We start from the raw sequence: 26,894 nt of genomic DNA, 5'->3' as shown, positions 1-26,894 counted from the left end.
ACATCCAGGGGAAGGCGGGTGCAGTTCATGTCAAGCCATAGGGCACACACAGAGTTTTAAACTGATCCGAGATCAGAGACTATTTTTCAGAGCTTCGCATGTCCTATCATGAGTTTCGCTATAGAAAGAGTTCTGGTTCACCCACAGACATAATTCAAACGGTTTTAGAAACTAGAGATTGTTTTCTATCCAATAGTAATAATAATATGCATATTGTACGAGCAAGAATTGAGTACGAGGCAGTTTAATTTGGAAATGTAAAAAAATTAATAATGCTAACAGCTCCCTATTGACAAAAGGTTTTAAGAGCATTTGGCCAGTAAACAAAACTTTGCTGGTTTAAATCCCTGAACTGACAAGGTGTCTGCCGTTCTGCCCTTGAGCAAGGCAGTTAACCACCAACAACTGCTCCCTGGGCATCGATGACATGTAAGTCGATTAAGGTAGCCCACCACTCCTCACTGATTCAGAGGGGTTGGGTTAAATGCGTAAGACACACTTCGGTTGAATGCATTCAGTTGTGCAACTGAGTAGGTATCCCCTTTCCGTGCTACACAACACCCACAAACTTAGTTTCTTCTCCGCAATGAGTCTGGATCTGAGCACCTCCCCTACGATTCACCGAATGCGAACACATTTGGCGCTGTCTGATTGGTCCAGAAACCGATGGGTTGGGCCAGAGCCAGAATACACATGGGTAATACTCTGAATTGTTAGAGACGATCTAATCGCTGATGACTTTGTTTTGTACAACGCCCCTTGTGTCCCTCGTCAACACAAACAACTTCAATGATGGCAGACTCAGACTAAAGTATGTAGCGACCGACAGAGCAGCAAAATAATTTAGTGTGAGTCGTCAGGCTAGGGGTGTGGCATATGGTATATCTTAATACATGTACAAGTATATCTACATTTATTTATAGATCTCTCTGTTCAATATCACTTACCCTTCCATACATGAAGGGAACATTTTGACATTTGCTGTATGGTTGATGAGAAACTCCATATTGCAAATGTATGGTCCCTTACTAGACATCCGCGAATGTTTGTAAAATTTGCGGACGTCTAGTAAGTGGAATCATATTGCAAACGTACAAAACATCACCAATCACGACGTGGCCTTTTCTCCTAAACGGAAAAGACTTCGAAGACGAAACTTGGTGAGCATAGGTTTGGCATAAAGTGCAGTTGGCCCCGAACAAGATGGCGTCGAGGCCTCAACGCTTTTTGAGTTATGGCCATTTTTCTGGGATTAAAGGTCAAAAACGAAAATAGAGCGCTAATTTGACCGCTTCACGTCAAAGTACATGAACCTACGGTGTCAGGAAAAAAAGAACCAGCCATTTATATATCGTAATTTAAGAGAAATCGTACAATGTACAATTGGTGATGTTAAAAAAAAAGTGTTTTTTCCCCAAAAAGATACAGATCCAGTTGCAGCGTGTTCAGACAAATCTTTTTTAAGAGGGTTTTGGAGATTTCTGTGATTTTCTGTGATTTTCTGAAATAACACACTCATTCAACCCTCTGTAAATAAGTCAATTCTTAACATAAAGACTTAAAACTCATAATTCTATAAGAGCCTACTCCAAGGAGGATATGTGTTCACTTTCAGCTTCCTGTGTCAACCGGAAGTACCTTAAAATGGTGTCATAGTGGCTAGATCTTTTCTAAACTTCATATGTGTGATTAGGCAACCCTTATGAACTGAAAATCAATAATTTCTCCCAACAGATGTAAAATAAAAGCTCTTACACACACACACACATACACATACACAGAGCAAGGATGGAGTGACACAGTGCGGGGTTTAAAGACACACAGAGCCTGCAATGGCATTACCATAATCTCTAGGCTGTGCCGAGTTCAACGAGATGCCCCGCTTGACCGTAGCTTGTTCGGTCTGAGCTCAGCGACCATGAAAAAAGTAGGCCCATAATGAAGCCTGGCCCTACATTGCAGGTGCTTTTGGGTGACAGCGGGAGAACAGTTAGGGTTAGAAGGACATTTCGACCTCAGGAACATTCCTGAAGTCGTCCCGATCTGTGCAAACCTTGACCATGTGGCATTAACCCTTAACAGTGAAAAGAAGTTGTTTACATCAAACAGTTTTCAATGACTTCTCTCCCCATAGGAATACATTGCCTGCTCCCCTAAATTTAACCTGAAGCCTATGTGGGTTATGAATGTCTTATGAACCTGTCTTCGATGAAAATCCATCAGGCCACTATGAGGTCTACCTGTGTTGATTCTAAGCTTCCTGGAGCAACCGGAAGTGGTTAAAATCACCCTAAAAGTGTTTTTCCATACCCAACCAGCAGTTTGTGATAAATAGTGCATTCAACCCTGTGTAAATCAGTCAGTTCTTAACGTAAAGACTTAAAACTCAGGATTCTGTAAAAGCATACCCCAATCAGGATATGTGTTTACTTATAGCTTCCTGTGCCAACCGGAAGTGCCATAATTGGGCTCAAAGGGGCTGTTTCGGAAGGGTTAAAAAGTCAGATCTTTACAAAACGTCATATGTGTGATTAGGCAACCGTCATGAACTGTAAATCAGTCATTCATCCCATCAGATTTCCAAGAAAAACTCACACTCACACACAGCAAGGATGGAGTGACACAGTGTGGGGCTTAGAGACACACAGAGTCTGCAATAGTTACCTTTGTTCCAACTATCAAAGAACCGTCAGACCTAGAGCTCTGAAACTTTAGAAACCTGTTATAGAGCTCAAGTCGATAGTGCACGGTGAGATATGTGGCTCTAGAAGGTTCTCAGACCGAGAAACAGCCTCATACATTTGCAGTGACTTCAATTCATTTTGACCATTACGAAAATTACGACATTTAGAAAAGTCCCAGAGTCGCAAGACTAGGTGCGTTGAAACTGCCTCGGCCCATAGACACGGACCCCAAAGTTTCTGTCCGATAGCTCATTCAAGGACCCCTTAGCAACGCCTGGAAAAAGTGGATTTCAGCACCAATTAAGGTCGCTGCTCGGGCTCCAAATGACCTATCGAGCCGAAACTTGGGATTTGAGGTCGCCTCAGCTTATGACAACATCCAGCTCAAGTGCAGGGCGCGAAATTCAAAATATATTTTTTTGAAATATTTAACTTTCACACTTAACAAGTCCAATACAGCATTTGAAAGATAAACATCTTGTGAATCCAGCCAACATGTCCGATTTTTTAAATGTTTTACAGCGAAAACACCACGTATATTTATGTTAGCTCACCACCAAATAGAAAAAAGGACAGACATTTTTCACAGCACAGGTAGCATGCACAAAGCCAACCTAACTAACCAAGATCCAACCAAACTAACCAAGAAACAACTTCATCAGATGACAGTCCTATAACATGTTACACAATAAATCTATGTTTTGTTCGAAAAATGTGCATATTTGAGGTATAAATCAGTTTTACATTGATGCTACCATCACAGCTACCGTCAGAAATAGCACCGAAGCAACCAGAGTAATTACAGACACCAACGTCAAATACCTAAATACTCATCATAAAACATTTCTGAAAAATATATGGTGTATAGCAAATGAAAGACAAAGATCTTGTGAATACAGCCAATATTTCCGATTTTTTAAGTGTTTTACAGCGAAAACACAATATAGCGTTATATTAGCTTACTACAATAGCTAACACACAACAGCATTGATTCAAGGCAACCGGTAGCGATAGCACAGTTCGACAGATATATGAAATAGCATCCCAAAATGGGTCCTACTTTTGGTGATCTTCCATCAGAATGTTGTACAAGGGGTCCTTTGTCCAGAACCGTCTTTGTTTGGGTTTAGAACGACCTCTTTCCCTCTTGAATTAGCAAGCACACTGGCCCAGTGGCGCGAAGCTCTCCTTCGTGAACAAAGTCAAACAACGCAACACGCCTAACGTCCCGAATAAATTTCAATAATCTAATAAAACTATATTGAAAAAACATACTTTACGATGGTATTGTAACATGTATCAAATAAAATCAAAGCCGGAGATAGTATTCGCCTATAACGACGGCTTTCCAGAATGCGATTCCAGGTCCAACTTCGCGCTTTCGAAAAAACAGGAAATGGCGGACACGTCATTCCAAGAGGATTTATTCCACTTCAGACCAAGATAATCCATTCATTTCTTCTCTCACTTCCTCTTGACATCTAGGGGAAGGTGTATGACGTGTATGTATACCAATACGTATCATGCCCATTTATAGGCAAGCCTTTGAACAGAGACCTCGATTTCAGAAATCTCACTTCCTGTCAGGAAGTGGGCTGCAGAATGAGTTCTGTTTCACTCAGAGAAATAATTAAAACGGTTTTAGAAACTAGAGAGTGTTTTCTATCCAATAGTAATAATAATATGCATATTGTACGAGCAAGAATTGAGTACGAGGCCGTTTGAAATGGGCACCTTTTTCCAAGTTACTCAATACTGACCCTGCAGCCATAAGAAGTTAAACAGAAGGCGCTGTGAATTTTGGGCCTGCTCTGAAATATGTGATAGTTGGCTTCTAAATGAGTTTGAAAAAGTGGGTGTGGTGTCAGTTTGTATCAGTTTGGTGTAAGAATGATATCTAATTGACTGATGGACGGTGACTTGCTGGCTGACTTTTGTCCATTTGCAATATGTTTAACTTCTTTACGCTAGGGGTCAGATTATTATTATTATTTTTTAAATAACGTTCCCAGGGTAAACGGACTATTTCTCAGGTCCAGATCGTAGAATATGCATATAATTTACAGATTACACTCCAACGTTTCCAAAACTGTCAAAATATTGTCTGTGAGTATAACAAAACTGATTTTGCAGGCAAAAACCTGAGGAAATCTAACCCGGAAGTGATTTTTTTTTTTTTATCTGTGTTTCATTGCCCATCTTTCTTCCATTTAAAGGGGTATCAACCAGATTCCTTTTAGCAATGGCTTCCTCAGGCTGTGACCAGGCTTTAGACATAGTTTCAGGCTTTAATTTTGAAAAATGAGCACGATTTTTCAAAACTAGTCAGGTGTCCTTTGATTAGTTCCTGCGCGCGAGAGGGTAGCTCTCCATTTTCTTTCTCTCTTTTATTGAATAGGTTACGGTCCGGTTGAAATATTATTGATTATGTATGTTAAAAACAACCTGAGGATTGATTATAAAAACATTTGACATGTTTCTACGAACATTACGGATACCTTTTGGAATTTCCGTCGAACGGAACAAGGCTGTGGTTTTCTGAACATAACGTGCAACCCAAATGGTGTTTTTTTGTTTTAAAAGTAATATTTATCGTACAAAAATAACATTTATTGTGGAACTGGGGGTCTCGTGAGTGCAAACATCCGAAGATTATCAAAGGTAAGCGATTCATTTTATTGCTTTTCTGACTTTCGTGACCATGCTAATTTGAGGCAAGCTGTTCTAGCATTGATTGATACACTCACAAAAGCTTGGATTGCTTTCGCTGTAAAGCATATTTTCAAAATCTGACACGATAGGTGGATTAACAACAAGCTAAGCTGTGTTTTGGTATATTTCACTTGTGATTGCATGATTATAAATATTTGTAGTAATATTTGGCGCCCTGCAATTCAGCGGTTGTTTAGGAAAATGATCAAATCAAATCAAGTTTATTTTATATAGCCCTTCGTACATCAGCTAATATCTCGAAGTGCTGTACAGAAACCCAGCCTAAAACCCCAAACAGCAAGCAATAAAGGTGTAGAAGCACGGCGGCTAGGAAAAACTCCCTAGAAAGGCCAAAACCTTTGGTTTACCTCTGGTGGTTTACCCTGGTAGGCTTCTGCCAACAGAGCAGTCTACCACAAGAATGGGCAGCGGCTGTCCGGGTATGGGATCGGCGTTCCGGACCCGTCGTCTGGTCATCCAGGCTGGTAGATCTGGGCAGTAGATCTGGGCAGATGTTAAGAACGTACACACACTCACAAAATATATAAATACATTTCTTCCCAAATGAGCGGAATCGTGGCACTAACTGATGGTTCTATTGGGAACTTGATTATGGCTCCATCACTTTCTAAGTATCAAATAAAATGAAACGAAAAGGTATAAAAGCATAAACAAAATATATACATAATATAGTTATCACACCTTAATCATCTAATTTTACTGCATTCTATATATATACAGTATATCCAAGGTCTTGGCAAAATGACCCTGTCATGGCATTGTCTAATGTCATATCTAGGGTGTTCCTAATTCGCGGTGTGTTGCTTCGGGCACTATCCTAAATTGATAACTACATGATAAGTCTACAGCTGTAAGGCGCCAGCTTTGGGTAGTCTACAGGGATGACTTATTGGACCTCTGTGGAGAAACCGGTGAGAAATGTAGCTGTAGAGTCAAAAGGCCTTAGAGTAATTTGACTAAGGCTGGTATTTTGCTCGAAACCTTAAGTGATCCTAGCATACATCTTAATTTGCCAAGGGAAAGAACACCAAGTATCCTGGTAGGCTGCAACCTGTTCAGAATGAGTCTGACGTCATCAGATCATTTCCAGGTCAATGCCTGGAGGTCAGTAAGAATTGATGTCGACCTCAAGACATATGTGAACCACATATGTGAAATGTCACGTGTGAAGTGTTCCAAAAACCATATGTTTTCATCATGTGAAATCATGTGTTTTTCCTGTAAGGGCTAAGAGTTTCCCTCCATAGGTCATTTAGAATCTCAACTGTACATTTCTCATTGTGAACAGATACAAAAGTAATATGCTGTGAGTGCTTCTTTGGAAAAGTCATGACCCTTTGACTGAAGCTGTTGGTGAACCAATGTAGTCTTTCAACTTAACCTTGTCAGGCTATTAGCAGTTAGACCAGTGCATCCACAGCTTGTTGACGGTGAAAGCTTTCAGTTTCAAATTATTAGGTTCAGAGAATGCTATACAAACCCTGCAGCCCTACTGCAGATAACTGACAGTAACTATACAGGAGTAAAATTAAAGGGAGAAGTAGAAAGAATATACAAAAAGAGGGATAAATAATCAATAATGAAATGGAATCTTGTCTTGCATTTGAAAATAACATAAAAAGAGATTCTTAATCACAGAAGACAGAACTCTATTTGATGTGCATTCTCGCTCTCGTGCTCGCTCTCTCTCTTTTTCTCTCTCTCTCTCTCTCTCTCCCTCCCTCTATCCCTTCCTTCCTCTCTCATGATGAGATGGTGGATGGTGATGAGTGTGTGTGTGAGAGAATGAGAGAAAGAGAGAGAGAGATAATGTGTTTTGAATGCATGAGGAATTTAGTCAACAGCTTAGGCCGACTGAGGGCCGATCGTAGCTGTGCAGTGCACGGATCGTGCGTGTGAGTGAGAGACCGTGCTCACAGGCACTCCATCATCAGCTATACCCTGCAGCCTCTCTCACTCTCCTTATCCTCCTCCTGAAAAGAGAGAGATCACGCAACACGCCAGGGAAAAGACGACAAGAAGTGTAGGAGAGAAAAAAATCTGCAGAGGCAAAGACTCTCTCCTCTCTACACTGCTCTTTTTCTGAGCGTGAGAGGGAAGGGAAGAGGGAGAGACAGGAAGGCAGTGAGCCGCAGAAATAAAAAAGTGCTTCTTGTCATTCGTGCTTCTTTCCCTGCCGTGGCTCCAACCCACAGAGCTCTGGTTGTCAGCCAGCAAAGAGCAGAGCGCTAGAGCAGTAGCAGTGTCTCTCTCTCCACAGAAAGCAGCCTGAGGAAGAGAGGATGCTAAACAACTTGACAGACACCGAGGAGGGAGAGGGGGGACCCAACTGCCAGGGTGAGTGATGAAATCTATCACATAGATGTGAGGGGGTGTGAGTGGGTGTGTGGGGGTGACTGTGTTTGTGTTGGAAGGTGGAAGGGGAGGGAGGTTAATACGTGTGTTTGTGAGGGGGAGTATAAGGTGTTTATGGCAACATTATTTTGGGGGGAGGTGTATGAGTGTGCATGTGCTCATGAATGTGTGCATGTGAGTACAGTGCTTGTCTTTGCAAGTTACAGTATACAGTTTGTGGGAGTGAGTGTGTGTCTGTTTTCAGGGATATGTGGGGTTGTGCAAACACTCATGTGTATGTCACTCCACGACAGAGACAGACAGAGAGAGAGAGACAGACAGACAGACAGACAGACAGACAGACAGACAGACAGACAGACAGACAGACAGACAGACAGACAGACAGACAGACAGACAGACAGACAGACAGACAGACAGACAGACAGACAGACAGACAGAGAGAGAGAGAGACAGAGAGAGAGACAGAGAGAGAGACAGACAGACAGAGAGACAGACAGACAGAGAGTGAGAGAGAGAGAGAGATAGAGAGAGAGGCAGAGAGATAGAGCGAGAGGCAGAGAGAGAGAGACAGAGAGAGGGGGGGGGGTGGACAGAGGAATGTATCTGTATCTCTGCACTCCTCTTCCTCCACCGGCATTTACAGTGTTCAGCTGTAGCTGTTACTGCAAGGCTGCTGTGACAGGAATAATAATGATGTTTCAGTGGGAAGAAGAGGAGAGGAGCAGCAGATCTATTGTATTCCTGTAGCCAGAGGACCAGTCTGCTTCATGGCACTGTCACTGTCACTTGGCTCCCAGGCAGAGTCATGTTTGGGTAAAGGGACTGCCTGGGGATGCATATGTCAACCACAGTCCATTTGCCAAGCGTTCAGACCATTTCCTTTTTTTCTTGACTATAATCCCTACGTTTTTTCTGAACTTGAGTAAATACAGTGGCAGGACGGATGTCCCTCGACCCCTGCGTCTTTGCACCAGAGCGGTGCAGTAACGTTTCTGTGTACCTGCATAGAAACTTCTTTCCTTCAGATGTGGCTTGCAGTGCTCTGAGCCTCTGCTTGTAGATTCTTGTATTCTTGTCATAGCCATTTTCTCTGCTCTATGATAAGGCATAGAGTGATCAGAGCAGAAAGTCAACCCCTACAGAGTGTCTGGGGAATCCTGTCTTTAGATTCAACTCCAGGGATCTACAGAACTCATTCATGCTGATGGCTCACCCCATCAAGGATATTGTCTCAAGGGGGCATGATGAGCCATTCACAATGGTGTGAATTACGATAGCATGATAGCCCCTGTTTTTGTGTGTGTGTGTGTGTGTGTGTGTGTGTGTGTGTGTGTGTGTGTGTGTGTGTGTGTGTGTGTGTGTGTGTGTGTGTGTGTGTGTGTGTGTGTGTGTGTGTGTGTGTGTGTGTGTGTGTGTGTGTGTGTTCACATTGAGCTCACGCTTCAGTCATCTTGGATCATATTGAAAAGCCTTTTGATGGAGGTTGACAGTATGCATATGTGGGCAAAAACAGACTTTCCATGACAGGCTTGTTTGTGCTCCACCTGTGTATGCATGCGCGTGTTTTTGTATGTGCATGCATGCGTATTTGTGTGTGCTCTACAGCTCACCACTGCTGTAAAGGCAGGATTAATTATGTGCTGATAAGACAAATTAATTATGAATCACAGGGATTTCCCAAAATGTATTAAGCTGATGTTATTTCTGAACACTTCAATTATGCTTTTGAACTACATACATTTAAAAATGTGAGGCAACACTTTCAAAGCCACTGCAGTCTTATCTCCATGGTGCAAGCATTAATCTTGGTATTCACACAGTCGCTGTCCGTGGTTCTGAATACTGTTGTTCTCTGGAACTATGCAATGCTGTTCCAGTCTACTGCATTTGTTAATACAGTGGACTGCACACATTGCTGGGATTAGACTCTGTCCATGGTGCTGAAATGAGGCTGTGCGGAAATCTCTCTCTCTCTATCTACTCCTGCCCCCAGTCTGCTGCAAATGCTCAAACTCTGCTTCGTGTTCAATCCCCAGCTGTGTGGGATTTTAGGATCTCACGTTACCAAGGAATAGTACAATTCCTGCTAAACTATCTTTCCTAGAGTGTGCGCATTTGCGTGCACATTCTTGCGTCCATGTGTTTTTTTTTGTGTGTGTGTAGGAGTGTGTGCACATTTTAAACTCATTCTGAATTCTCCTGGGTTTCTCATTGGACTCTTGTGGTACAGTGGTCCTGGCTGGTTTTTGGCTTGTCATTGGTCATTGTCTGAAGTTAAATTATGACCCAGTGTTGCATAGAATGGGCAGAGAGCCCGAATGTGTGTTGCACAGGGAATAAAACATTAGGCAATTAAAACGACTGCAGCAACATGCATATATCAGCATATGAGCCTTCTGCATTATAAACGTTGATGTATTTCTAAAGGATTTTTTTGTTTTATAATGCATAATGCTATGTGATGCATTATGAATGCAGAGCCTAAAGGCTGTTAAAATACGTTGTGACCTTTTTATGAATGCTTATAGCAAGTCTTATAATGCACCATGTGTGATAGAGGGAACTATAAATGAATTCATAATTCCACACAGGTGGGTTATAAAAAGTGTTGCCGTAATCCCTGTCCAACTCATGTCTTTGTCAATGAAGGGTTGATCTGGTCTGTAATATTTTGGATTGACTGCCTGACTTGGCATTTGTCTCAAGGCCTGCAGTTTGCAAATAGTCTGGGTAGATAGACTAGATGTCCAGGAGTCTTATGGCTTGGGGGTAGAAGCTGTTTAGAAGCCTCTTGGACCTAGACTTGGTGCTCTGGAACCGCTTGCCGTGCGGTAGCAGAGAGAACAGTCTATGAATAGGGTGGCTGGAGTCTTTGACTATTTTTAGGGCCTTCCTCTGACACCACCTGGTTTAGAGGTGCTAGATGGCAGGAAGCTTGACCCCGGTGATGTACTGGGCCGTACGCACTACCCTTTGTAGTGCCTTGCGGTCGGAGGCCGAGCAGTTGCCATACAAGGCAGTGATGCAACCCGTCAGGATGATCTCGATGTGCCAGTGGATGAGAGGGTACGGTACATGAGACATGGCTTCAGTTCATGTCAGGAGAAAGTTGACGCTGGTAGTAGAGTGGAGTTGTCATCACCTCTTAATCAGGAACAGGAGGGGACTACAAATAGCAGAAACATTCCATTACAGTGGCGTCATCATAGGTTTGGACAAGTTTCTCCATGAAGTTGAACTCAGACATCTCAGAATTCACAAAGTCTAACAGACTGTGCATCTCGCTCACTCGACACGTCAAAGTAGCCCAAGAAATGGTCCTGAATAAAAATCATCCACATACCTGACGATAACTGACAACTGCGAAAAGACAGGTGGCACCACAGGTCCCAGAGTGGTGGGGCAATTGTTTTCCCCTGGGGCCTGCAGTTTCTGCTTATTTGGTAAACTAACCAGGTAAAACTCTGGACCCTATAGGGTATGACAGTGATTAATCAGTTGTTAAAAGGTTTTATAATGGCTATGATGGTACCAGCTTTTCCTAATCAGGTCACATGGTTTAAAAAAAACTCCTGGTCCTGGGCAGGATGAAACCCTGTCAAACTGCACCTACCTTGTAATTATATTTAGACTAGACTAAAAGGGTGGTTTCCTCCACACAGACAACAATTGATCGACAATAGAAATTACAGGGCTGAGCTTGCTTTATGCGTGTTTGCCTCATGTAGGCCTATGCAACTGTAGGCCTAATAAAGAATTTACTCACAGTCTATGTCATCACTATTGTGTTGATGATGTCATCACATCATACAGTTGATTCAAATGTTCTTTTCATCCCATACAGCATGTCAGATCACTAATGTTTAGCTGTAGCCTCGACTGCTGCAACATTTATATATATCAAATTTACATTTGAACCTTAATTTAACTAGGCAAGTCAGTTAAGAACAAATACTTATTTAAAATGACGGCCTATCGGGGAATAGTTTGTTAACTGTCTTGTTCAGGGGCAGAACGACAGATTTTTACCTTGTCAGCTCGGGGATTCAATCAAGCAACCTTGCGGTTACTGGCTCAATGCTCTAACCACTAGGCTACCTGGCGCCCGCCTAAAATGTTTACTTGTGTCGGTCATGTTATCAGGTTTGCTAAATAAATACTGGAGGAAAGTGGAAAGTGCACTTGAGCACGTGTTGTGCCAAAAAACATACTGCATCAACCTTTCTTTTAATCTCACTTTTAATGGATGATGCGATGAAAGCGATCAAATCATTCAGAATGGATTTCTACATCCCAGAGACGACAGTAGAAACGTCCATATGCTCAGCAAGTAAAGCATTGTAACATGCAATTACCTCTGCAAGCTCTTTTGTAGTTGCCCTTGTTAGCAAAACTTTCCCTCTCATCGTGCCCCTAAGTAAAAGCGAACTCTTGCATGACCAAAAATGCAGTAGTGTCGATAAGCTGCTTGAGAACATCCCTGTTCCTTCTTAACTTCTCGTTGTGTTGCGCAGTTTGAATACACAGACCTTCGTCCATTATATGAACTATACAGCTTTTTCCCAGAAGCTGGAATCTGAGGTGGTCAATGAAAGGGCTTCTTCAACCTAAAATCCACGACATTGTCGTTAGAGTTAGCCATTCTGGCAGAGAAAATGGCACTCTGGTAGGTATCTATCGAATTGCTACTGAAGTTAGCAAAGCATATTGAAATAAATTACACTAACACAACACAAAAATAAAAACAAGCAAGCAATATATAATCCATCTCCTGTAGATTGAAGAAACAAATTAATAATATCCTAAAAATTCTCAACTGTCATTATTCACGACCTCAATTTCAATCTTAATCTATCCAACAATGTTACCAAATCACCAAGCTTCAAAATCATAAATGTGTAGTACTAGGCTCATTTGCTGATCCTTTGATTGGATGGACAACATGTTAGTTCATAGTGCAAAATCTTTGATTTGTAGGAGGACTTCCTCCAGAAGTCATCATAATTACCATGTACAATAGGTCTATGGAAAGGGGTGAGGAGCACGACCTCTTAGGTTTTGTGTTGAAATCAATGTACCCAGAGGAGGACGGAAACTAGCTGACCTTCATCTACACCACGGTGCTACCCTAGAAGGTGATGCTGAGGCTACTGTGGACCTTTATTGCATAACAGTTTGGTTTAATCAGGTATTTAGTGATGTGAATATATTTAGTATAGTTTTATCTAAAAAGGCATGGTCCCCTGCTTCCTCCTCCTCTGAGGAGTTGCCACTGGCTCTAACGCTGAACTTCCACGATACGGATGGAATAGAGCCCTAAGATTGAAATTGGATTAACGGCGAAGATGTGCTGTCTGTTTATTGACTTGAAACTCAGTGAGCATTGACCCTGCTGCGGTCTCCTGGAGTTGCTGAGAACACTGACACATTCCCACACGTGCACTCACACACTCACACACACACTGGTCCCTCTGATGAGTTAAGGGGTTATGGTTAATAGTCTGAGTTACGGGACTGACACAGCATAAGATGAATGTTCCAAGAGAAGGTGCTAATTTGCACCGCTGTGACACAAAGACGACAAATCAAACTGTTAATAGCCAGCGTATACACTAAACACCCACCTCAGTAGAGCAAACATCATTCAAACATCTAAACTTCAAATAGAGCTTCAGGACAAAGTTGGCCCGTTAGCTTTACTGCCATAGGTGTCATGCAATATTATCACCCGTTTGCATGCAATGTTGTTGGAAAGGCTTATTCACAATTAAATGTTGGCACCTGCTATTTTCAGAAAGGAACAATAACAGGCATCACAATAATATAAACTGTGAAAAGAGCAGGTGCAAGCTTTGCTCTGACGCAAATGCTTAAGTCAGTCTGCCCCACAGTATATTGCCAATAAAGGTAGAATATGGAGGGAAAATATATATATATAGAAAAACATCTTAATTATACAGCAGGCTCTGCCATCTACTTCCTTGTAATTGCTTGGCGACTGTTTAAATATATAACTAGTCATTACTTCGGTTCCAACCTGTACTTATTCTATTTGACGAAAACAGCTGATGCGAGTCCCTCCCTGGTGAAAGAGTGAAATGTATTTTATTTATTTAGCAGTGATTAAAAATGTTTTTGTAGCTCTGAGCTTAATACTAATGGAAGGTGAGGAACTGTGACTAGAGAGGTCCAGATCCTTGTTTCTGAGTTTTATTTCTTACAATCAGCTCTGAAATATGTTTCATAGAGACACAGAGAGAGAGATAGAGAGAGAGGCAAAATCTGATGACACGGGTTTAATTTTACACGTTTGTTAAAATGACTAGGGAGTAAGTGGACAGCCACAGAGGAGTGTAATGGCAAGACAATTGGAAATTGATACACAAATAAGCCTTGGCCTGCTGTCAGACCAGCAGACAGATTGTTATCTCTGGGGGTAAAGGATTGTTCAGCTGCGTCTCACCAGCATTCAGGGTCCGGTGGAGAAATACACACGAATCTCAATACAGGAGCGAATTGTGCCACTGTTTAATGGTAATGGTAATGTACTTGAGGCCATTGAAGAACATACAGACATACCTCAGATTGTTCAGTTAGTATTTTATACATCTTCTCATAGAGATGAAGAGAGAAACGGGTATAGAATAAGAGTAAGACAGACAGGCAGATGAAAGGAACACAGAAACAGAAATGGGATGCGAGGGAGGGAGAGAGAGAGAGGAACCTGAGTCACTCCTTTCTTCACCTACCTTCTCCTCCTGTACTCTGATCTATGCTTTGGTTATGTCACAGTCTGACTGCATGTGGCTCCATTTGTCCCCTGCGTGTGATCCCAGATAATTACTTCTCTATTATGATTCTGTACATTGAGCCAGACATCAGCACAAACAGGCCTGGGAAAGACACAGCTAGCTGGCTGATACACAATCTAGAAGGGCAACTGTGAAATTGAAAGTTGAAATACCCCTCAAAGGTCCTCCCCCCCACAATTGAGGATAGGTCTTCAAGTTTGTGTCTCAACACTCATGTCTCAACATTTAGAGTGCAGCATATGCATTTGAATGTACAGTGCAGAAGATATATGTGCATCGCATACTCCACCCACAATATACAGTGAAACAAAGTCAGTACAGGACATAGTCCTTGAATCCACGTGATTTTCACTGCCCACCCACACCAGAATTGTCCATTGTTTCCTGTGCAGATACGAGACTGGGAAATGCACCAAACTCTAATTGTTTGGGTGTCAGACACGGCTCACAGGTGGAGCGTGACCTTTTGTTTTCAATCCAACATTTGAGATACATCATTATGCCAAACAGAGTGATAATGAGGCAGTCTGCAGTCTTAATATATAAAACACACATGCAGACACGCACACGCGCACACGCACATGCGCACACACACACACACACACACACACACACACACACACACACACACACACACACACACACACACACACACACACACACACACACACACACACACACACACACACACACATACACACACACACACACACACACACGCACACACACGCACAGACACACACGCAGGAGAGTGATCATCGGCCCCATAGAGACAGACAGAACGGGAACATAATAATGAAATAGGCCTTGGAACATACTCTGATCGTCTTCAAAGACAAACTACATAAAACAAAAGTCCAAGGGAAACGGAGTCCATTCCAAGGGGAACTGAGGCTACAGAGTCCCCAGAGCCTCAGCTCACTGCCTGCCAAGCAGCAATACAAATTGACGCGTTGGGGGCTAATCAATAGTCTATCAATGGGACTGGCGCTAAGGTGAGGAGAGAGGACGGGAGGCTCTCTTCTGGAATGTGCTTGCACATCAGACACACTTTAATTCACTCCATTTCTGTATCGACTGCTCTAGTACAAGATCTTCCCTCTCCCATCCCACGTAACAGAGGTCTGATGTACCTAGCAACACCCGTCATTGGCTAATTAAACAGCATTGTGTTACATGTTTGCAGCTTTGAATTTATGAGAGTATGCATTACTAAAGAACTCAATAGATGATCTTATACTGGCGCAGTGAACCACATAGCAAAACATCCAATCAGGTTTTTAAGGAACCTAATTGCCTATCTCTACAGAATAAATTATGTAAACTCATAAATCCAAGCTATGTGCATCCATCTGAAGGCCAAGTGTATTTTTGGGGGGTTTATCAATCTCACTTCTCGTAACCTCTGAGATTTAATTCCCTCAAACATCTTTCGGTCTTGATACACATTGATTTTCACCAATTACGGTCAGATGGAAAGTTTATTATCCTCTCCTCGCTTACTCTCACTCTCCCTCTTTTTCAACATTTTTCTCCCTTTTACTCTGATTCAGGATACGGAATGTGAACTATATGTTCTTCACAGTATACATCACCTTTCTATCTGCAGTGATCTAAATATTACACATCACCACCCCACCCGCAAACACACAAACACAAACACCGGAAACACAAACACAAACACCCGCAAACACACACACACGCACACACACACACACACACACACACACAGGTGGACTTGGACGTGACTTGGAGGCCCCAGGCAGAGCCCAGTCTGAGGCCCCCATGTCTATTTAAAGAGTGACTGCCCCTAAAAAGCAACTTTTAATTTCTAAAATGGCCTATGTGGCGTCAATACAAGTCAGAGACATTTATTAAATTGACGACAATGTGTAAAAAGGATCATTTCGCCATAAAGTCAGAGATGGTAGGAAAAAAGGGTATGTGGGTTGGCAGCACCCAGGCAATCATCAATTCGGAGCTCAGCTGCATGTGACACAATCGTCATGCCCATGGTCAATTTAGTTTGACATTCGATATCCCTATGGGGCTAGATGGAGACCATCAGTAAATTGTACAATGTACATGGGGCCATATTTTAAAATATCAATATCTCCAAATGTCAATGACTTAAAAACCCCAAACCAACTATAAATTGTAGAAATCCAGATACAAATATTTAAAGCATTTAATGAGACAAAAAAAATGTGCAGCATGAAAAATATTGTCCAATTTACATTGTGTAATATATTGACGGTTCCTAACTATCCCCAGAGATAACCAAAGTCAAACCAACTTTGCCACGGTCGCACACCGGCTGGCTGAAGCTAATTGACGAAATGATTTGGTTAAAAGGGCAGTTATTTTAAAATATAGGTTATAGGTCTGTCATGACTGTCCTGTGAGGATCAAAACGTGTCAGACCAGCTTGGCAATGGCTGACAATAACCAGACCCTCTCCAACACACAAATTTAGGCAGGAGAGAACTCTCTCTGTACCCTTTAGTATTTGCATTTGTATTTGCCAAAGCAGCAGCTACTTTTCATGGGGTCCAGCAAAATTAAGGCAAATTATAAAATTTTAAGAACATTACAATTCATTCACAGATTTTACAACACACTGTGTGCCCTCAGTCCCCTACTCCACCACTACCAAATATCTACAGAACTAAATCCATGTGTATGTATACTGTGTGTGTGTGTGTGTGTGTGTGTGTGTGTGTGTGTGTGTGTGTGTGTGTGTGTGTGTGTGTGTGTGTGTGTGTGTGTGTGTGTGTGTGTGTGTGTGTGTGTGTGTGTGTGTGTGTGTGTGTGTGTGTGTGTGTGTGTGTGTGTGTGTGTGCGTGTATGCATATGTCTGTGCCAATGTTTAATCTGTTTTTTAAATAAAATGTTACTGCTTGATGTGGAATAGAGTTCCATGTTGTCATGGCTCTATGTACTACTGTGTGCCTCCCATAGTCTGTTCTGGACTTGGGGACTGTGAAGAGACCTCTTGTGGCATGTCTTGTGGGGTATGCATGGGTGTCCGAGCTGTGTGCCAGTAGTTTAGCTCGGTGCGTTCAACATGTCAATACCTCTCATAAATAAAAGTAGTGATGAAGTCAATCTTTCCTCCATTTTCAGCCAAGAGAGATTGACATACATATTATTAATATTAGCTCTCTGTGTACATCCAAGCGTCAGCCGTGCTGCCCTGTTCTGAGCCAATTGCAATTTTCCTAAGTCCTTTTTTGTGGCACCTGACCACACAACTGAACAGTAGTCAAGATGCGACAAAACTAGGGCCTGTAGGACTTGCCTTGTTGATAGTGTTGTTGAGCATCACTTTATTATAGACAGACTTCTCCCCATCTTAGCTACTACTGCGTCAATATGTTTTGACCATGACAGTTTACAATCCATGGTTACTCCAAGCAGTTTAGTCATCTCAACTTGCTCAATTTCCACATCATTTATTACAAGATTTGGTTGAGGTTAAGGGTTTAGTGAGTGTTTTGTTCAACATACAATGCTTTAGTTTTAGACATATTTAGGGCTAACTTATTCCTTGCCACCCACTCTGAAACTAACTGCAGCTCTTTGTTAAGTGTTGCAGTAATTTCAGTCGCTGTAGTAGCTGACGTGTATTGTGTTGAGTCATCCGCATACATAGACACTGGCTTTACTCAGTCAGTGGTATGTCGTTAGTAAAATTTGAAAAAGCAAGGGTCCTAAACAGTTACCCTGGGGAATTCCTGACACTAACTGGATTATATTTGAGAGGCTTCCATTAAAGAACACCCTCTGTAAAGTAACTCTTTATCCACATTATGGCAGGGGGTGTAAAGCCATAACACATACATTTTTCCAGCAGCAGACTATGATCGATAATGTAAAAAGCTGCACTGAAGTCTAACAAAACTGCCCCCACAATCATTTTGCAATCAATTTCTCTCAGCCAATCATCAGTCATTTGTGTAAGTGCTGAGCTTGTTGAGTGTCCTTTCCTATAAGCATGCTGAAATTCTGTTGTTAATTTATTTACGGTGAAATAGCATTGTATCTGGTCAAACACAATTTTTTCCAGAAGTTTACTAAGGGTTGCTAAAAGGCTGATTGGTTGGCTATTTGAGCCAGTAAAGGGGGCTTTACTAATCATGGGTAGCGGAATGCCTTTAGCTTCCCTCCAGGCCTGAGGGCACACGCTTGGCAATGAAAAATATATTAAAGTAGTTTGCAATATCAGTGGGCTTTGTGATGAATGAGCCATCTGATTCAATGAATGAAGGTTTGAAGTGGGCAGCTTGATGATAGCCCGTCAATATTTAACCTCACTAGGGTAGGGGGCACTATTTTCACCTCCGGATGAAAAGCGTGCCCAAAGTAAACTGCCTGCTACTCAGGCCCAGAAGCTAGGATATGCATGTAATTAGTAGATTTGGATAGAAAACACTCCAAAGTTATTATTTTGAAATGGTTGTTTTTCCAATGAATGCCTATCCACCATTTAAAGGGATAGGACCCAGAGTCAGTTCCCTATGGCTTCCACTAGTTAGGAACAGTCTTTAGACATTGTTTGAGGCTTTTATTCTGAAAATCGAGGGAGAATGACAACTTTGAGTCAGTGGATAGTGGGATGTCCCCAGAGCTGTTTCCTGCGCACGACCGAGAGCGCGCCTTTCTTGTTTTTCTTTTATATTGACGACGCTATTGTCCAGGTGAAATATTATCGATTATTAGGCTAAAAACAACCTGAGGATTGATTATAAACATCGTTTGACATGTTTCTACAAACTTTACCGGTACTATTTGGAATTTCCATCTGCCTGTTGTGACCGCATTTGAGCCATTGGATTACTGAACAAAACGCGCAAAGAAAATGGAGGTTTTTGGATAAAAAGAAGGACTTTATCGAACAAAACAAACATTTATTGTGTAACTGGGAGTCTTGTGCGTGCAACCATACAAAGATCTTCAAAGGTAAGTGATAAATTGTATTGCTATTTCTGACTTTCGTGACTAATCTACTTGGCTGGTAACTGTATGTAATGTTTTGTGTGCTGAGCGCTGTCCTCAGATAATCGCATGGTTTGCTTTCGCCGTAAAGCCTTTTTGAAATCTGACATGGCGGCTGGATTAACAACAAGTTAAGCTTTATTTTGATGTATTACACTTGTGATTTCATGAAAGTTAAATATTTACTTGAATTTGGCGCTCTGCAATTTGACCGGATGTTGGCCAGGTGGGACGCTACCGTCCCAGGTACCCATAAGAAGTTTTTAAATCACCCAGAAAATATACTTCTCTGTTAATATCACATATGTTATCAAGCATTTCACATATTTCACATAATAAAATGCTAATTAATTACTTAAAAATCATACAATGTGATTTTCTGGATTTTTGTTTTAGATTCCGTCTCTCACAGTTGAAGTGTACCTATGATACAAATTACAGACCTCTGCCGATTTTGCAGGTTTTCCTACTTACAAAGCATGTAGTGTCTCAAATACTTGTTCTCCCCACTGTATCTACAGTAGATTGCAACTCCACCCCCTTTAGCAGTTCTATCTTGACGGAAAATGATGTAATTGAGGATGGAGATTTCAGGGTTTATGGTGGCCTTCCTAAACCAGGATTCAGACACAGCTAGGCCATCAGGGTTGGCGGAGTGTGCTAAAGCAGTAAATAAAGCAAACTTAGGGAGGAGGCTTCTGATGTTAACATGCATGAACCCAAGGCTTTTTCGATTACACAAGTCAACAAATGAGAGCGCCTGGGGAAACACAGGGCCTGGGTTAACCTCTACATCACCAGAGGAACAGAGGAGGAGTCGGATGAGGGTACGGCTAAAGGCTATAAGAACTGGCCGTCTAGTGCATTCGGAACAGAGAGAAAGGGAGTAGACTTCTGGGCGTGGTAGGATAGATTCAGGGCATAATGCACAGACAAGGGCATGGTAGGGAGTGAGTACAGTGGAGGTAAACCTAGGCATTGAGTGACGATGAGAGAGGCTGCATCTCTGAAAGCGCCAGTTAAGCTAGGTGCGGACTCCGCATGTGTGGGGGGTGGGGCAAGGGAACTAACTGAGGCATGTAGAGCGGGACTAGGGGCTCCGCAGTAAAACAAAACAATGAGAGCTACCCTAAACAACAGTACACAAGGCATATTGACATTAGAGGGAGGCTTAAAGCAATCACGGGTGTTGATTGGGAGGGCTAAGACAACAACGGGTAAAAAGCTAAGACAACAACAACGGGTAAATGACGATGAATGGGCAGAGAGGGTCAGTTAGCTACAAACAGGGCCTGAGTTCGAGGCTGGGGCCGACAGATAAACAAAATGAAGTACCGTGTTAATGAACAGTCCAGTAGGCATCAGCTGTGTAGCCGATTGATCATAGGGTCCAATAAGCTGCAATGGATGAAACAGGGAGACGCTCGGCAGTCGTCACTACGCTAGGCGAGCGGGAGACACGGTGCTCAGCGAGTTAGCGGGCCGGGGCTAGTAGCTGGGTCCTCACCGACATCAACGGCGCAGGGGCCGGTTGAAAGAACATGTCTGTGCTAAAGGTAAAGACTGATAGCAGTGGCTAACAAAGACTAAATAGCTAGTAGCTAATTAGCTGGCTAGCTTCTGAAGGCTAGCTTCTGATGGAGGTTCCAGTTATAAGGTCTAAAAACATGGTAGATCCGTACCACGTTGGCTGAGGCAGGTTGCAGGAAGGTATATATAATTTGAAAATGAAAAAAGAGATTGAAATGTATACAGAAAAATGAAAAAAAAGCTGAATATTTACAAGAGGCAAAACAAGGGACAAAAACGTCTTGCTGCTACGCCGTCTTGGATCATGCCTCAGTGCTAACAGTGTAACTGGTTTATAGGCTCATGATTACTGCTTACAATACCTGTAGGATTAACAGATGTATTCAGTGCAATTAGGGGTACATAAATTGAATTACTTACATTGTGTTTGCCAATGCCCCTAAGATAATGTACATTTGATGCAGCATTATGATGGCTCATTGTCACAATAGTATCAACCAAAGGATGCCTTTGTCTAGAGAGACTTTTGCCCGCCCAAAAAGTTAATAATGGGACAATATTTCTAACTTAACGATGTGGGAAATGGTCAGTGGGGAGATGTAGAAAATGAATGTCATATTATTTTTCATTTTGTAATGTTATTAAAAACCGTATGAACCAAATGCTGTAACTTGGAAAGGATACCCCCTTTATCTGTCAAATGTTCATCCAATATGTTGTGAATACAATATGAAAATGATGAAAGTATGTTTGTTAAGATAATAATGTGATTTTAGGAGGGATAAGAGAATCTATCTCCCATATCCTTTGTACATTAAGTAGCCACGCCCCAAGTGATATCAGAGAGCTTGTCAGCATGACGGAATGCCCCTTTTGACCAAGAGTGCATAAAAAACATTGCCGACGAAATTAACATTAGACCAGGAAATGTGATGTTTTAAATGGTTTAAACTCTGAACCTCAACCCGAGGTGTAGAAATAAACTCACCTTCCTTTAGACCAGAGAGACAAAGAGCTGCAGCTCATGTCCATCGTGGTCCGAATCTTGAATACCAACACGAGGAGGAAGAGGCGAGAAGCTCATATCAGACAATCACTGGTACAGCTGATTAGCTGTCTTAAGTCAGATATCGAGAAAATCGAATCTTAGTGAGACTATCCTTACTACTCTCATCACCAATGGGAACCGTCGACATGGCTGGTTATCTTCCAGAGTGAACAACAGCTGAAGAGGGGAAAGGGGAGACCCCTTTCGGACAATCAGAGCCATACAGCTGGAAGGCCAACAACCTTCCAAAGGAGGGCTGTTCCGACAGAGATAAAACTCACACGTAAATACATTTATGATTTCTTATTCCAAACGGGCAGCGGTTCGTGTGAAAACTATATGATTAACGTAACTGTGAGAACAACTCTGAAATGTCTCGACGATAAGTGTGTCTTTTCCCCTCTCTTTTCCCCCTCTCCATCTATGTTGTAACAAGCCGTCATATCTTGTCAGTCCACTAGGGACCTTAGTCTCATGTAAGTGTGTGTGTGTGTATTCTGTGTTATTATTTAGTTAGCTAGTAAGTAAATGATTAAACCAATTTGTGTAGTTCGGAATAATGCGCAAGGCTGGGGTTTTTGCAGATACAAGGAGGTTCTGATCGTTTAGAATGAGTATTTGATAATGATTATTGATGTTATAGGTAAAGACCTTATAGAGTTTAATTCGGGAGATGATAACTCTCTAAACAACTTATTCCATGGTGCCCCAAATCCTAATGAGTTAATTGTTACATGATTAATTTAATTGTTAGTGAATTAAATAAATAACAGTCATCAGATTAATGAAAGTAAAGTCATGACAGGTCCATTATCATTTCTATCTGGTTTTAGTTAGTTATGGATGCACTGGACCAATACCTACAGTATATCTGATATAGGAGATAAATGCTGATGTTGGTACCCAGACCTGCGAAAATCTGTGGTCCCTCATGATGACTTCAGTTTTTTTGTGGCCCCCACAACCATCAAAGTTCTCCATCCCTGTTCTAATCAATCCTGAAGAACATCTAAAAGGCTTTACGCTTGAAAGCTGGGTCACATGGCATGGCACAGAAACATTTGGGCTCTGCTTACGTAACAACAGCATGTGGAGACAGCATGTTGGCATGTCTGAGCACGACATAGGTCAGAGGTTAGGATATTATTATGATGGATAGACAGAAGCCTGCTAAAAATAAAACACAAGCACAGCACTGCCAAATCAACTAAACATGCCCTTAAATTGCTTTAAGCATGCAGAATACTACATTACTTCAAAGGCTGTGGAATGAATTTTTGTTGTTGATAAAGACGGAATATTATTATCCAAAGATTACACAGGAAAGACAAGTTGTCTTGGAAATGTAGATGTGATTTTAAAGTTCTGAGTTCAAGCCCGCGTCATTCTTCTCTGCAGAAACAGTAAGCAGTTACAAAACATACAGTTGAAGCCGGAAGTTTACATACACTTAGGTTGGAGTCATCAAACTTGTTTTTCAAATACTCCACTAATTTCTTGTTAACAAACTAGAGTTTTGGCAAGTCGGCATGCCACAGTCATTTTTCCAACAATTGTTTACAGACAGATTATTTAACTTATAATTCACTGTATCACAATTCCAGTGGGTCAGAAGTTTACATACACTAAGTTGACTATGCCTTTAAACAGCTTTGAAAATTCCCCCAAATTATGTCATGGCTTTAGAAGCTTCTGAAAGGTTAATTGACATCATTTGAGTCAATTGGAGGTGTACCTGTGGATGTATTTCAAGGCCTACCTTCAAACTCAGTGCCTCTGCTTGACATCATGGGAAAATCAAAAGAAATCAGCCAAGACCTCCCAAAAAAATTGTAGACCTCCACAAGTCTGATTCATCCTTGGGAGCAATTTCCAAATGCCTGAAGGGACCACGTTCATCTGTACAAACAATAGTACGCATGTATAAACACCATGGGACCATGCAGCCATCATACCGCTCAGGAAAGAGACGCGTTCTGTCTCCTAGAGATTAACGTACTTTGGTGCGAAAAGTGCAAATCAATCCCAGAACAACAGCAAAGGACCTTGGGAAGATGCTGGAGGAAACAGGTACAAAAGTATCTATATCCACAGTAAAATGAGTCCTATATCGACATAACCTGAAGGGCCGCTCCGCAAGGAAGAAGCCACTGCTCCAAAACTGCCATAAAAAATCCAGACTACGGTTTGCAACTGCACATGGGGACAAAGATCGTACTTTTGAGAAATGTCCTTTGGTCTGATGAAACAGAAATAGAACTGTTTGGCCATAATGACCATAATTTTGTTTGGAGGAAAAAGGGGGAGGCTTGCAAGCCCGAAGGACACCATCCCAACCGTGAAGCACGGGGGTGGCAGCATCATGTTGTGGGGGTGCTATGCTGCAGGAGGGACTGGTGCACTTCACAAAATAGATGTCATCATGAGGCAGGAAAATGATGTGGATATATTGAAGCAACATCTCAAGACATCAGTCAGGAAGTTAAAGCTTGGTCGCAAATGGGTCTTCCAAATGGACAATGACCCCAAGCATATTTCCAAAGTTGTGGCAAAATGGCTTAAGGACAACAAAGTCAAGGTATTGGAGTGGCCATCACAAAGCCCTGACCTCAATCCTATAGTAAATGTATGGGTAGAACTGAAAAAGCGTGTGAAAGGAGGCCTACAAACCTGACTCAGTTACACCAGCTCTATCAGGAGGAACGGGTCAAAATTCACCCAACTTATTGTGGGAAGCTTGTGGAAGGCTAGCCGAAATGTTTGACCCAAGTTAAACAATTTAAAGGCAATGCTACCAAATACTAATTGAGTGTATGTAAACTTCTGACCCACTGGGAATGTGATGAAAGAAATAATAGCTGAAATAAATAATTCTATCCACTATTGTTCTGATATTTCACATTCTTCAAATAAAATGGTCATCCTAACTGACCTAAGACAGGGAATTTTTAACAGGATTAAATGTCAGGAATTGTGAAAAACTGAGTTTAAATGTATTTGGCTAAGGTGTATGTAAACTTCCGACTTCAACTGTAGGTTCATCTAAGTTTATCAACATGTATAATAGATGACATGAAGCCTCGCTACCTTATGGTGTACTTATGGTCTTTACAACATGTATTTGTAGGTCTACATGTTTATACATATTTTAAATGCCAAACGTTCATATATTTGCAGTTATGGATACCCTCAAAATTGTATTTTGTGAGCTGGTGACAGACAGATGGTATCACAGTTGTGTTGCAGGTGTCGCTAGTCTCCTGTCTGCCTGTCCTTGTCTAGGTGGAGTGGGTCAGAATGATCACCAGGCAGATGGTACACACCTGTTGTTGGGTCTGTTGGAACTGACAGATTAAACAGGGGCTGGAACCATGGAACCATGGAATGTAGATAAGAACACGCTATGGGCTAGCATTCATTCACCCCCCTAATGTTGAGTCTCCCTCGTCAATCTGTGACACTCCATTTAGTATGATATGTTACGTTATGTTACATTATGGAGTAGCGGGCGTACAATATCATGCGAATTTGAGTATAGTATCATACATCTAACCCGGTTGTGCAATAGCATGCGAATTGGATTGTCATTTATAGTACTGTATATTTGAGGACGTATCCCACTGGGAACAAACTGGTTGAATCAACGTTGTTTAAACGTAATTTGTTAACGTATTGTGACGTAGAATCAACTGTTGTTCTGAGGGTGAAATTTCAACCACAGGATTGTGTCACCACGGTAACCAAATGTCAACATAGACAAACCTTGTATAAAGTATGTTCAATTTAAAACAACGTCAGATCTTCAATGTTAAATCCACTATCAGAAGAAAAACTATAGGCTGGGCAGCACCTCCTACTGGAGAGTTGATATATCTACAGCTATCCATTTGGTCTACCATCCAGGGTTTAATCAAGCCCAGCCCTCATACAGTAGCTATGATATTTGTCACTGTGCTATCATGAGAATGATTGTTGAGAGAACCACACCTAAAAACTGAATAGATTCACTGTTGCAATTAAAGTCATTCCAAATGGTAGGTTTAACAGAGTAAAAAAAAATCATTCATCTATAATCAATTCCGCTATTTAGGCCTATATAGCATTTGCATAGTCATAAACAGCCATTGTTTCAATTCAACCCAGAGATCAACAAATAAATATACAACAGGCCTAGGGTTTCAAGCTCTGGTTGATTTCAAATCATATTTTGTGATATTTAACTGTGTTTGGTGGTCAAAAAAAAAAGCTGAATATCTACAAGAGGCAAAACAAGGGACAAAAACGTCTTGCTGCTACGCTGTCTTGGATCATGCCTCAGTGCTAACAGTGTAACTGGTTTATAGGCTCATGATTACTGCTTACAATACTTGTAGGATTAACAGACATAGACATAGACAAACCTTGTATAAAGTATGTTCAATTTAAAACAACGTCAGATCTTCAACGTTAAATCCACTATCAGAAAAAAACTATAGGCTGGGCAGCACCTCCTACTGGAGAGTTGATATATCTACAGCTGGTGGTCAACACAACCAAATATCAACTTTTGAAGGAGAGGCATCTTCTGCGTGGATAGTTGTATCTGTACCACTAACTTAGTCTGGGTTAAATTCCAGTTTGTTTACAAATGAGTAAATAATATGTTGGATTCACGTCTCCAACTCAACCAAAAATCTAAGTTAGAGAATAGGACTAAATCAAACGTATTTAAAATGGGGAGTGCAGGAAACATTC

At 41.6% G+C, this 26,894-nt stretch overlaps 1 protein-coding gene across 2 annotated transcripts in view; it reads left to right on the top strand.

Moving 5' to 3' along the window:
* The first annotated feature begins 7,174 nt into the window (after positions 1 to 7,174).
* Positions 7,175 to 26,894, top strand: part of LOC139556932 (solute carrier family 12 member 5-like) — a 109,337-nt gene continuing 89,617 nt past the window's right edge. For both annotated transcript variants that reach the window (XM_071371090.1, XM_071371089.1), the window contains exon 1: positions 7,175 to 7,754. In XM_071371090.1, coding sequence (XP_071227191.1) covers positions 7,700 to 7,754 — 55 coding nt within the window. In that variant the 5' untranslated portion in view covers positions 7,175 to 7,699. The remainder of the gene's footprint in view (positions 7,755 to 26,894) is intronic.

This window comes from Salvelinus alpinus, chromosome 28, assembly GCF_045679555.1.
Source record: "Salvelinus alpinus chromosome 28, SLU_Salpinus.1, whole genome shotgun sequence".
Lineage (NCBI taxonomy): Eukaryota > Metazoa > Chordata > Actinopteri > Salmoniformes > Salmonidae > Salvelinus > Salvelinus alpinus.
The sequence above is the reverse complement of the archived record's forward strand: the minus strand, read 5'-3'. Positions and strand labels throughout refer to the sequence as shown.